Source organism: Didymella exigua (genome assembly GCF_010094145.1).
Source record: "Didymella exigua CBS 183.55 unplaced genomic scaffold M421scaffold_58, whole genome shotgun sequence".
In the NCBI taxonomy this organism is placed as follows: Eukaryota; Fungi; Ascomycota; class Dothideomycetes; order Pleosporales; family Didymellaceae; genus Didymella; species Didymella exigua.
Window position 1 is genome coordinate 174,771 of NW_022984832.1, and position 12,799 is coordinate 187,569.

Consider the following 12,799-nt stretch of genomic DNA (forward strand, 5'->3'; position numbering starts at 1 on the left):
TTCCTTGCTCAAACAGCCGTTCATTATTGGACCCTGCAGCAGCTCTTTCCCACGCTCGGACAAACACGAATGTGTATTTTGCAGCACGACATGGGATTTACAGACGTCCCACTGCCTGTCTGTCGCACAGCCATACATTCGCATCAGCCAGATCATCTTTACAATGGAGTCGCCGTCTACTAGAACTAGAAGCCAAACGTCCGTTGCTCAGCCTCCGGGAGAATGCGGCAGGTACCTCGGAATGTAACCGATGGTACCTCGTCATGCTGACTTCCAGAGAATAGCGGAATCTAAAGCTCTCTCAGAACGCTGCCCGTTTCCGCCTTACCTCAGCAGACGCCAAGCTGTCGAAAAGCGCCAAATCCAGCCCATTTCCGAACGGCTCGTGTTCGGTGGCGTCGAATACGCAATGCAATCTTCTTTTTGGTGCATTGCTCCAGCATCCAGCAATCGTCATTAGGCAAGGTGTTACCCCGATGTCTCGAGACAAGCTTCGACTGGACCCGTCTCGCGGTTCTCCAAGTCACTACAGAGCGCTGTCAACAGGGGTGGCCAGAGCAGGTGAGGCGAGCATCTAACGAGCACTTTCACTGATCAATAGCTTCGAAGCCCGCGTTGGGACCGCACTGTCGCTTCCAGCTAGTGCTGTCGACCGTCCGGCGGCGTCACCATCCATGCACCGCTAGTATCATGGCGACGTCTTACACTGTCAGCTCCGCCGGTAAATGCCGGAGTCCTCTCGTTTGCACTGGGATACCTAGGTATTGAAGCTCGCCATTAGCTCTGCCGTTCGGCACCAGCTTTACGTGTCGACGGCACTCTAGCAACGCACTCAGGGTCTAGCACGAATGTACTTGCAGTGTTGACTACAGGTGCGACTTTCGATGTCTCGCGTCCGAAAAAGTAGCAAGCGGTGAGTGAAAGCTAACTTCCGGACCCAGATCGAATACTTCTACTGAAACGATGATGGTCAGTACCATCTCCACAGCAGTGCACTTCTTGCCCTCACCCTGGACCCATCAACCATCTACTGATGAACGAAAACGATCGCACGTTGGTTGACACAACATGTGCAGATTCGTCGCCTTTGCCTGACTCCTTCACCAAGTTGCAGCCGCACCTTCCCACCGGTGTGCTCTTGCAACACGTTCCTGCGTTGGCACTGTTGAGGCGTACACGCGTGTAAGCGAACAATTGGGTAGACCTACTCTAGCTACCGCAGTGGAGCACATTAGCTTCGAGCTTCAGCCGGCAGTACAGTCTTTCAACCAGCAAACCCACTGAGGCCACGAGGCTGCCCACCAAAGCTCCACCTTCAGGAGTCTCATTCTCGCCAACTCGATGCACGGAGATGAGATGCCTAGGCCCACAATGAGCAAGAGGCAGATTTTGGAGCTCATCTAAGACGGACCCTTCCCTCTTTCACGGTTTCGTTGTGGTTGCTGGTACTTTTGCGTCGAACGCATTGATTCGCGGGACCCTTCTGCTCCACCAAGGAGGCCGGCAATGACCATGTTTCTCTTCACATTCTAGCGGCCTTCTAGCAGTTCTGCAATCGGACCGATCAAACTCAACATCTTCACCCTTCGGACCGGTACTTGAACGTTGTGCGGGAGTAACCGAAAGCGACTTCCTGCGATGTTTTAGAGAATGTCGGGATGCCCTTTGGAGACATCTCAATCTTGTTGTCAAGTCAAGCCTTGATTCTGCGAAGGATCCAAATGCCGGGCTGAAGTGATCAACGTGCACGTATCGGGCCTTCTGGCATGGCTAAGAGGGTCGAATTGAGGATTAGCCCGCTGACATCGAATCAACGAGCATGCAACTCGATACATGCCGTCAGATGAACGGATACCGGATGTCCATGCGAGTAATGTGCCATGTCTCTGGTAGTATTAACAGGTATCATCTGTATACGGGGATCCACCATCTGACGAGCGCCCCGACAATGTACGTGATAGGTGCAATGCCAGCCGATTGTTCGCATAAGCCTTCCTGTACGGACATCATCATAGCACTGAAGCGTTATCGCGATATCGTTCCGGTCAGACGAACCCTTGACGGATGACGTTGTTATACGCTGTTACCTACTGACTTAAGCAAGCTGCAAGACGACATCATAACTCGGTAGATCACCAGCAGGGGCTGGTCGATGACGCAACAACAACAATGTACGAAGCGACGCATCTCAAACCAGGCTATATCCGGTATACCGAAATTGCAACGAGCATGATGCCAAGCTGCGTAAACAGTCTGATTCAGAGTGACTCGAAGGCCTCGCTACACTTCACTTCTCAATCTCGAAGCAGGACAGCGTCGGTGTCATTGACATGTCAGAATGTCAGACCTTCCAGCCCGGAGGTATCCATGGCACACATGGGCAGCAATGTTGTCATCCACACGAGCTAAATTGTATTGATCGTCTTCACCGCAACCGACTGCCTTATCCACGCACCTATATGCTGTCCCGGATACCATCAATGGCCGTTCAACGATTCAAGACGGTGACGTGAGAGGGGCATGGTGTTTGAGGCTTCGACGAAGCCCAGAAGCTCTTTGTTTAGATCCTGGTAATGTATTGCACATCGTCTTTTCTTTATTGCTTTCTTCAGCCTGTCGATCTCATCGCTTTTCACGTCTTAGGTTTTGAATAATCATCGTCAAATTCAGCCGCAACTCTCCTTCAATAACTCTTCTCTGTCTCTTTCACGATCGCATATGGCTCTCAAGATATGACATTCTGGTGACCGTCATCACCCTACGGGACCTCTTCGAATGCAACTTAAGCGGAGGGTAACCACGCGCATGAGAAGCTAGGCCCCGACTGCTGTAAGCTCACGACAACCTGCATATCAGTCAGACTTCGCATTCGAGCAAGGCCGTGCCGATGCTCGGCTTGCAGATGCGCTCTCGCTCTCGCTTTCGAGCCTAGCACATGTTCGGTTGAAGTACCGGTATATTAGCCGCCAACGTCACCCGAAATTTACCCACGAGTACGGAGCGAATTTCCAGCTGCTTCGACCAATTGAATGATATTTCTCTCGCAAGGACGAAAAGTCTGGATCTTCACATCCACCAGCTTTGGAGGTCTGACATGGCAGCGTGGCTGTAGCTGCTTGTGGAAGCTTTAGACGAGATTACCTAATCACGACTCTGCCTGGAGATCACAGAATAAACACCACATCTCAGCCACATTGTGACTGCCTGGATCGAGGAATGACGGCTGCGACAAATGCACAATACGTGTATATGTCCTGCTAAGACTTCGCCCCGAGCAAACTTACCCTGTAATCCTACTTTCCCAAAGCGGAGCGAAGCGCGAGGTGCAATGTAGGAGAATAGAAAAGAGGCTTTTCGTAAACAATCGTCACAAGCATATTGACAGTGTGGAGCTCACGTCTTGACTTCAACCTTGTGTCAGTGCAGCTTGCGACAACGTGAATAACGCCAACAACATCAGCAACATTGACACACCAGTGACCACAACCATTCCCAGCCACTAGCTAGATCAGTATTATCGCTTTTCGAATTGTACCATCACCTGCGTCAAAGAAGATGGCTTCTCGCCCACAAGGTGCAACGCAGGGCTATATCAACCCCAACTGGCCGCCTCCAGGCGAAGATGGCGACGCAGTAATCATCATTTATGGCTACACGCCCAAATTTGCACTCTACATATTCGCTCTAGTGCTGTTCTTCACTCTGGGTCTCGGTAACGGTTGGCAAGTGTCCAAGTACCGGACATGGTACTTCAGCACGATGCTAGTGGGAACCGTCTTCGTATATCCCCTTCTCTCGCCCACCTCCACAAGACACCAGAACACTAACCCTATTCCAGGAGATCATTGGCTACATTGCCCGCGGCCTAAGCGCGAAACGTAACCCCTACAAAGTCTCCTACTTTGTAATCCAATACTTCTTCATCGTCGTTGAGCCCGTCTTCTTCGCAGCAGCTATCTACACCGTCCTCAGCATCCTGATCCGCGCCACGCCCGACGGCACTCGCCACGCGCCGCTGCGCCCCAAGCTCATTCTGTGGACATTCATCACCTGCGACGTCATTGCGACGGTGATCCAGATCCTAGGCGCCGTGCTGATTGGCGTTGCGTACTCAAACCGACGGGATCCAACACGCCTAATCACACCTTGTTGGCGGGCTTGGTGTTCCAGGCAATGACTTTCCTCGTATTAATCGTCTTGCTTGGACTGTTCCTTTGGCGTGCGAGGGAAGTCGTGTTTCAAACAGCGAGCAAGGTATTCTATGCGTCGTTCTGGCTGGCTGTGCTGTCCATCTATTTGCGTATCTGCTTCCGGCTGGCAGAGACGGCGCAAGGGCTTGCGGGAGAGCTGCAGTCGCGCGAGGTGTATTTCGGGACGCTGTAGTTTATGCCAGTCGTTATTGCGCTTGCTTTGCTGGCTATGTGGCATCCGGGGAGGTGCATTCGGAGAGTTCACATGAATAGTAAGAGTAGCAGGAAGGATCAGCGCGATGGCGTAAGGGTATAGGAGAGGTTCAAGATGCTTGCTCAGAAAGAAGGATTGCAAGTAGAGCAATCAAGCATGAGGGTATACTGTTACAGTTGAAGGTCACTACCACATGGAAACAATCGTTAGCGAAGCCTTGCTTATTGCACCGTGATGAGAGGAGCGAAACAATGTCTGGGTTGACATATGCGGATACCCATCGGTGATGTTTCAATCTGCAATATAAATCATTTTACAGGCGGCACTTTCACATACGACCATAGGACATTGAAAACAAGGCTTCTCGTTCGCTCAGCCCTATTTAAGCAACCTACCGGCGGATTAGTAGTTAGGTGGGCACTAGCAAATACACGCTGTTGTATGTTTTTTTGCTTATGTGTTAACGTATCATATTCTCTCTGCGTTCTCCTTTCTGAAGGTAAGCCAATGTTGGTCATCCCTGTACTACCTACGGGGACGGTACCGGCAACAGTGGCACGGGCATTGCCTGGTCTGGTCAGGGCCATGAGATGTTGGCAAGAACCGTGATGTTCACCTGAGCCTCCACAACGGTTATTGATGGTAGGACATGGCGCCTGTCAGACAAGTGATACGGATCATACAAAACTAAGCCACCAAATTCCAATCACTCCGTCGGACAAAACGATGTACTTTCGCGTTTGCAATCAAGTGCATTCTTGAAAATGACCCTCCACGGACCGGGTACTAGACAGTACAAGTAAGTTTAGGTGCCTGTTGGATATGTTTCTTGTGTTGGAGAGGCGAGAGCTGGAAGGTGATTGAGGCACCCAGGCTGTGTTATCGAGTGCCAGCAGGGACTTCTGGTGTATGCGAGTGTCAAGCGGAAGATGGCAACGTTTTGATTTGTGATGCAGAGCCACAATCCGGTAGCGAAGTCTGTTAGCTCTCTGTGGATCTCTAAGACCAGAAATTTGCACAGGCAACGCGTCTCGCTGCCAGCAGACTCGCGACCACCTGGAGCGTGCATTATCCAGTTCTTCGCCAGAACAGGGGATGTTACGGTGCAGTGGCGAGTCGATGATCGGCATCGATGCTAGGCTTGCAAGACAGCTAGGTTCTGCTAACAGCTACACAGGAACACAACTCTACTTGAAACCTGAAGGATAATATAGCTTATTAGGACTGCTTACAGTCTGTACAGACTCAATGCGTGAGGGCCAGGGTAGTGCAGGCGAGCACTTTGCACTTGCGCTAAGGCGTGAAACAGCCATTCCTAGGCTGTGCTACTCAATGGATATACAAGACATTATTAGAGGGCTTACCTGCGAGATACGAGTGTGTAAAGAGAAGTGCTAAAGCAACAGACCTCTAGCATGACGCATCTATTGGCCAATCACCCCTTATGCAGTTCTTGCGACCCTGCCTAGAATTATTGCACAAGTAGGTGACACCGGGAAAGGTAGCACGCTGGAGCAGCTCCCAACGATAAGCCCGGCTGTAGAAAGAAGAGGCTTTACTATTGTTTACGCTATTTATGCTACACTGCTGCTGCTATACCCTTCTCATCCCTAGGTTTTCCTTCCTAGCTAATCCCGTAAGGTAATTCTCCTTTTGAGTCATCTAGCTGTTAGCAAATTTCCAGTTGCTATGACAGCACGCATATCCTGCTAACGGGCCACTTCCATAAACCCGCACGTCGACCGCAAGAGGTGAGAATCAGTACTTTTCCATTGCACGTCACAGTAGCCTTTGTGATCTCAATTGAGAGCATGTTCTGTCGCTGACGTATTGACACAGAGCTAGATCATCAGTGCTTCGACTAGCTGCAGCTGTGGTTGTGGCTGATACACGCTGATTTTAGACCTAGCTACAGCTACACGGCTCTCAGCTTGACGGCGCGCTCGACCTTGTCCAATATTTTTCCATTGACTAACAAGTCTGCACTGCTACTTGAATCCTTCTGGTACCTCCTCCAAATCTGGCCTCCCTGGAAAATTTGTTGCGAACCCCTTTCCCAACAGAGGCACCAGATTCCCATTTCTTCGTCTCTCCCACGACGTACCATCGCCGTCAAGAGCTACGACATCGAACTCTATCTGTGGACACTTCTCGCGCCACAGCACCTTTGCCGCCTCAGGCTCTCCCCATCTCAAATGGCCATGTGGGCACTGAAACACCCACTCAGTGCGCGGTCGCTCTATATCCGTACGATCTAACCCAGGTTCGTGCTCGAACCAATACAGTTTGGGATACTTTGAGGCAAACCTTGCCTCGTTGGACGCGCGGAAGTAGAACGTCCAGCCCTCGTACTGGTGGAAGGTGTGCTGGAGGCCACCCTTGTGGCCAGAGCCCTGATGAAAAAGGGTGACATCAGGCTCGAGATCTCCCTGATGCGAAGCATTGAACTCCAAGTCCAGGTATTCGAGTTTCGGCATGCACGTTACCGCACGAGCCATGCTAATGGCAAGTTCGTCGAAGAACGCGGGTTCGGGCCGCGTGAGGAATCGCCGCGCCGGCCATGCGCCAACCGCTCGATACCTTTCTGAATCGTCGTCCTCATCATTGCCATCGTCTGGGTACAAAGTTTCGAGATCGGTCCAGTCGTAGAGCTCGTGCTCAGGGTAATTTGCGGCAGGACAGAGCCAATAATCCCCGGATGGCCTTTCAAGGCCGGTGCTAATATCAAGGATTCGAAGGTTGGGCCACCTTGCGACAAGAGAAGTGGCAGGTGACGCATCAGAGTCCCAGAACATTGCCGCAGATATGAAACTAACACGTATAGTGAGTGTAGTCAGATGAGCGGAGACGTGGCGTATGGATCTCGACAGACAATCCAAGTTGCCTCTCAAGAAATTGGGTGGTTGCACTTCATGGTTTTTGATGTCCCCATATTCGAGACAAATATATAGAGTTTTCAGAGACGTGGGAAGCCTCGATATCTGGTCTGCGAGTGCTTGAACTGAGTTAGCACAATGTGCCCTCTGGTATCAGCTAGCTACACTTACCGTGACGAAGACTCCTTCTAGCCACCGGCCACCCTATCTCGTAATCTACGCCTACGGTCTCCAGGCGCTCGAGCCTAGGTAGTGAACTCGCAACGCTGCACGTCACTATCGTTGGCCAGAGGTCGATTTCCTCGTTAGTTTCCTCCCGGACCCACAGCGACTTCACAGACGGCAGCAAAGGTAGCTTAGGAAGGCTAGATAAATCCATCAACGTGCCGTCCTCAGGGAACTCTCCGTTGCACACGTCCGGGCCAACAAACTTGTACACCGAGAACCCTGTCACATGGAAATCGACCCTGTCAACGCGCAGGTCGTCTTCCCAGCTAGCCAGCTCGTCCCAGATTGCTTTGACCTCGCGAAAAAAGCGCGCATGCTCATTCTGAGCGGCAGCGAGACGGATACGAGAAGAATCGCTTTTACCATCCTCCGCTAGAACCGTGCCATCGCCAGTAAAGGTGGTCGTGTTCCACTTGCACTCCCCACGGGGACAGACGTCGCACCACGGAGCACAGTACGATGCCTCCTCGCTCTCCTCGTCGGCGTCACTCTCGTCGGCGTGGCGTTGCCCCTCCGTCTTTGGCTCTTCCCGTGCGAAATACCCCTCAAACCGGATATCCAGATTTCGCAGCGCCCGTCTGCGTCTGGCGTGTCCACGGAATGCTGAACGAAAGCATCCGATCTCGCGCGGCCTTAGTCGTAGATGGCGCCATATGTAGTCTTCCACAACGATCTGCCAGTTGCGGTTTATCGACGACAAACGTCGTAGACCGGAATAACCCCCGGCTTCTCTGTACTCGTGGATGATCTGGTGGATTATCTCATTGGGTAGGTTGACCATGACAGTCTCTGGGTGTTGGAACGGTGATTGTAAAATGATGTTCAAACGCTTCTCCGTCCGTCACTCGACCATTCAGCACTGGTGGAAATGTGGGATCGGGGACACAACGAGTAGATCCAAGTTCGGGCTACGCGGGGATTATATGTTGTCGCGTAGCGCGAGGCGTGCAAGACAGGCTAGCCGCTGTGGGCTAGGTAGCCCGTCGGGGATCAGCGCACTGTGTTACTTGCTGCGCCTCACCTCATCCGCAGAGAAGCTGTTACGAATCTGCACCGCACATCATTATTGTAGGTGTAGCTAATGGATACTTCGATCTCGTCGCCACCGAAACGTAGTTTGTTGGATACTTACTTGCGCTTCGCGGTGCGTCGGGATCGGACCACACAAATGTGTTTGTCTGCAGTAAGACGAAGCTGTATGTATCAAGACATGCCCAGACTCCGCAGGAACTCGAGAATTTACGGAGATTCGTAGTGGTACGGACATCACTTTCCTACATGCTGACCTGCCAATACAGAAACAAAGGCTAGAACCCCGAGGTCGTCAGTTTCCCTCCAGCGTTCATTTGACAACTAGCATGGGATTGCCTCAGCAGACCTACCTTGCACCAGCATGCTTACCGAAGTCCGACTTCTGATGGTGATTTTGAGGCTGAGCCTTGAGCCTCGAAACAATTTCCAGCTCCACATATGTGTATATATGCTGCAATGTAGCATCGCATTCTGCTCAATCACTACTCTTCTCACACTCATTCGCAGCACGCTTCTAAGTGTGTCAAGTCTCAATCTTTCAGTCCTACTCATATTCTATTTTCCTGCTGGTCAGGTTGTCCCACATTCGTTTCTTGCTGTACCTCACAAATCACCATACTTTCTTTACTCAAATGATCATGCGCACCTCACAAGTCCTTTTATGGTTCGGGCTGGCTTTCCTCCACCAAAGCGTAGAGGGGCTACCGGCTACTTTTTCCATCAATCTTTCACGGGATGTTCACAAGCCAGGAACCGAAGCTGCCGGCTATCATCAACATCCCAGGGCAGAAGTCAAGCTTGGTCGCGACCTTGGACGTCGTGCACCTCCAAAGAAAGGAGGCGGTACACCTCCAAAAGCCCCTGTCGTCGTTCCTGTACCTCAAACCCCCGCGGGCAAGGGAAATGCTAGACCAAACACTCCCGGTGCTCCAGACAAAGACAAAGATGGAAAGGGCAAGGGTGGCCCTCCCAGCCCACCTCCTGGCAAAGACACCGATCCTGTGACACCAGCTCCTTCCAAGAAGGGCAAAGACAGGGTTTATAAATTGGGAAAATGTGGTTCAGAGGATCCGGGAGTTGAAATCAAGAATGTGGATAGTAAGGGTACTTCTCCCTCAAGGAAACCCAAAACGCCGAAGCCTCCGAAAACACCCAAAGCACCAAAGCTTAAGAACAGACCTGACAATGACGGCGGCGACGACGACGTCAAACCGCGTGTCTCGGGTAAAAAGCATATGCAAGTGTGTGGAACCAAAGTGGATATGGACTTTCCGGACTATCCCAGTAGTGGCGACGCAATCGAACAAGATGGAGATTATTGGGGAAAAAGCCTTGTTGCCTATAATGCAGTTAAACCCGACCCTTGTCTTAATGACTATACATTTGGGAAGATGAAATACCCTAAGAAAAAATCTGAAAATATTCATACGCCAGAAAAGCCGGTCGGGAAAGGTGGCAAGCAGCACACCAAAGACATTTGGCAGACCGAACATGTTATGGATGCACAGATCATGAAGAAATTTTTTCAGGACATGTTCCAGGAGAGGGATGCCGTGATCAAGAGGGACGACATCCCCGTGTCATGGATCTCCAGCCTCAAGGGAAAGGCTGCAGCGCAAGACCAATGCAGTTATCTTGAACAATTTTGGACCAAGAGATGGCCCAGCAGAAAGAAAAACGCAAGTAAGTGTAGTCCAATGGCGAAGATCATGTACAGTCTCTTCAGAATAGCGCAAGATTCTAGGAGATCCGATACAACCAGAGACAGTTTGGTTTTCGGCCGTCCAGCTGCTTTGTGAAATAATATATGCTAACGAGACTGTTATAGTGGCCAACCTGCTCGCAGTGTTCCCAGGTAAAGAGCGTCATGAAGGAGAAATGCTACTTCTCCCTGGACGTTTGAATAACAAGAAAGCCTCGCTTTTCAGCGTCAAAGAGTATAACGTCGTCTCACCAGTCGACTTCCCTAATTATTCACTACACCGAAAAATAGATGAACTACGAGAAATCATTTTGCTCATCGAGGTATGCTGACTGTCTCTATTGCCACAAGCTCAGGCTGATATACCTAGTACCTGAACACCCCAGACGTCGCAAAGTATTTCAAAGCCCTCTCGGTGCGCATTCGAGACAAACTCGCCAAGATTGATGCAGATGGCAGCGATGCGTTCATGAGGGACACAGACGACTGGTGGTTCAAGCAGAAGAACGACCCAACCCTGAAAGATGCTCTTGGCGAGAAATACAAATCCGTCAAGTTAGCCACTAGATGGTCAACTTGGATCAACAACTTCGTCACAGAGCGCACTAGGGCCATGCAATATCTCTTGATCGAGCTTTTTCATGTTCTTGACACAGACTGGGAAGACGCAAAAACATATGTGGAGCTGCAGAGCGGAAAAGGGAAGACCTTCAAGGACGACTTCGAGATTCGCATGAAGGCGCTGAGGACGAATGTCAAGAAGGCTGTCAAGGTGCAAGCTTACGTCATTGGATCGATTTCGTCACCAAACACGCCCGACGTCAGCGATTCTGAGCCCATTCCAGAAGACGATGGGAACTCGGATTCTGATGCGCCGCCTGAAACTCCCACGAGACCCAGGCCGGCTCCGGGTCAGGGTCAGCCAATTAATCTTCCTCACCGTCCGGCGCCGCCATCAGTAGCAGGACCGTCGACACCTGTGCCCAAGAGCAGGAGGCTTTGAGCACGGAACTGGATCGCCCTCTTTGCGCCATTGGCCCCCAACGAGCTGCTGATCAACTGGAGTCAACAAACATAAGGCATTAAGCTTTAGTACTACCCAAGGTCTACCCAGGGGATCGACAACGACTCTTCCGTTAGACTTCACCACCACGCTCGGTGATGATCTCAAGGGGGGCTTTGGTTTCCAAAGGAGCGCGGGGAGCGAAGTTGGGTATGGCACGGTGGCTTCAATTCACTGTCCTACCAACCACTAACTTCGCTTAGACCTGTGGTACACATTCACGTTGCATTAATAAAATTATGTATTATAGCCATAGTACAACGCTTTTTTCTACTTTTTGCTGCAGGAGCTGTTGAAGTCTTCTTGCTGCGGCAGAAGTAGTCGCTGTATAGCCGATTGGAACTGCACTGCGTTGCTCAATAGCTAGAAGGCGACCATATATACATGTCCTGAGACGTGCTAGTCCAAGGTAGTCAACAGAGGTGACGATCAAGGCTATAGGACCGACTTGCACCGGAACACTTCTGCTTGCCTACCGTGCACGGACAGCGGGTGGGCCGGGTCACCAGGTGGGCCACCCCACCAACTTTACCACCTCACCAACAGTGAGGCTACAACACCACGTAGAGTAGATATTATTATATAAGAAGTTGATGAAATATACTATCTGCTACTGCGAGACTTTTGGCGTATTCAGTTTTTTTGTGGGCTTTGTGACGCGGCCACCACGAGTCCTAAAGCCCGGGGGTGCTGAGCTGGGCTCATGAGACTCCTGTGAACTGCCCTTTGCTGCACCACCACCACGCTTTGTTGATTTTGACCGTGGCTTTGCTGAGGCCTTGGGATTAGTCTGTTTAGGCAATTGGGATACTTTTTCTGCGTTCTTGAGTGTTTTGACGCGCTCTCTTTCAGCTGCGCGTTCGGCGATCCCCTGAGCCTTCTCCGCCCTCTTTTGAGCTGCCTTCTCACGCCTCAACGCTGCCTTTTCTTGCCTCTTAACCTTATCCTTCTCTTTCAGGATCTTGTTGTTGTGCTGTACTTGCTTCCGATCAGCCTTTGCAGCGTCATCTGCGATTGCCTGCTTCTCTATATCCTTCATACGGGTCTTGGCACGTGCAACGGATGAAGGATCCCAGAATATGGCCCCCCCTTGTACATTAGGGTCCCGCGGTGACAGTGGCAATACTTTCTTCTTCTTTTGACGCTTCTTCTTACTCTCTAGTGCTGTTTTGAGGCCCTGAAGTTCCTGATCTTTGAGCTCAAGAGCCACGTGCATCTGGTGCATCTGCTGCCTTGCCTCACTCTGCGCCCCTGGGTCCCCATACGTCACTGCACGGTCAAAAGATGACCTAAAACGTCGCCAATTAGGTGAGGTAGATGCCGCCCAAGGCTCTGATTGCTGGGGAGGCGTTGCGGGTGGTGGTGGAGTCACCTTCTTGAAGCAATCAAGTATGACGTCTGGGTGAAGTGGGTATATACCCGTGACTTCAAAGGCTCGGAGTATCAACGATTCGGTAAAGGTGTTGACCCAGGCAGGCCAGAAGAGGCTTATGA

General features: G+C 51.2%; 4 protein-coding genes across 4 annotated transcripts; 2 read left to right on the forward strand and 2 right to left on the reverse strand.

The window, feature by feature from the left end:
• Positions 1 to 3,555: 3,555 nt before the first annotated feature.
• On the forward strand, positions 3,556 to 4,701 carry M421DRAFT_408236 (uncharacterized protein; the record flags this gene model as incomplete). The annotated part of the gene is made up of 3 exons (XM_033590345.1): positions 3,556 to 3,780; positions 3,839 to 4,148; positions 4,247 to 4,701. The coding sequence occupies 3 exons, from the start codon at positions 3,556 to 3,558 to the stop codon at positions 4,381 to 4,383; spliced, it is 672 nt and encodes a 223-aa protein (XP_033443185.1). The 3' UTR covers positions 4,384 to 4,701.
• A 1,926-nt stretch (positions 4,702 to 6,627) lies between these two features.
• Positions 6,628 to 8,289, reverse strand: M421DRAFT_96501 (uncharacterized protein; the record flags this gene model as incomplete). The annotated part of the gene is made up of 3 exons (XM_033598396.1): positions 6,628 to 6,658; positions 6,712 to 7,399; positions 7,452 to 8,289. The coding sequence occupies 3 exons, from the start codon at positions 8,287 to 8,289 to the stop codon at positions 6,628 to 6,630; spliced, it is 1,557 nt and encodes a 518-aa protein (XP_033443186.1).
• An 889-nt stretch (positions 8,290 to 9,178) lies between these two features.
• On the forward strand, positions 9,179 to 11,245 carry M421DRAFT_10163 (uncharacterized protein; the record flags this gene model as incomplete). The annotated part of the gene is made up of 3 exons (XM_033586662.1): positions 9,179 to 10,223; positions 10,369 to 10,565; positions 10,613 to 11,245. The coding sequence occupies 3 exons, from the start codon at positions 9,179 to 9,181 to the stop codon at positions 11,243 to 11,245; spliced, it is 1,875 nt and encodes a 624-aa protein (XP_033443187.1).
• A 670-nt stretch (positions 11,246 to 11,915) lies between these two features.
• M421DRAFT_10164 (uncharacterized protein) lies at positions 11,916 to 12,530 on the reverse strand (the record flags this gene model as incomplete). The annotated part of the gene is made up of 1 exon (XM_033586665.1): positions 11,916 to 12,530. One exon carries the CDS (start codon positions 12,528 to 12,530, stop codon positions 11,916 to 11,918), a length of 615 nt encoding a protein of 204 aa, XP_033443188.1.
• Positions 12,531 to 12,799: the final 269 nt, after the last annotated feature.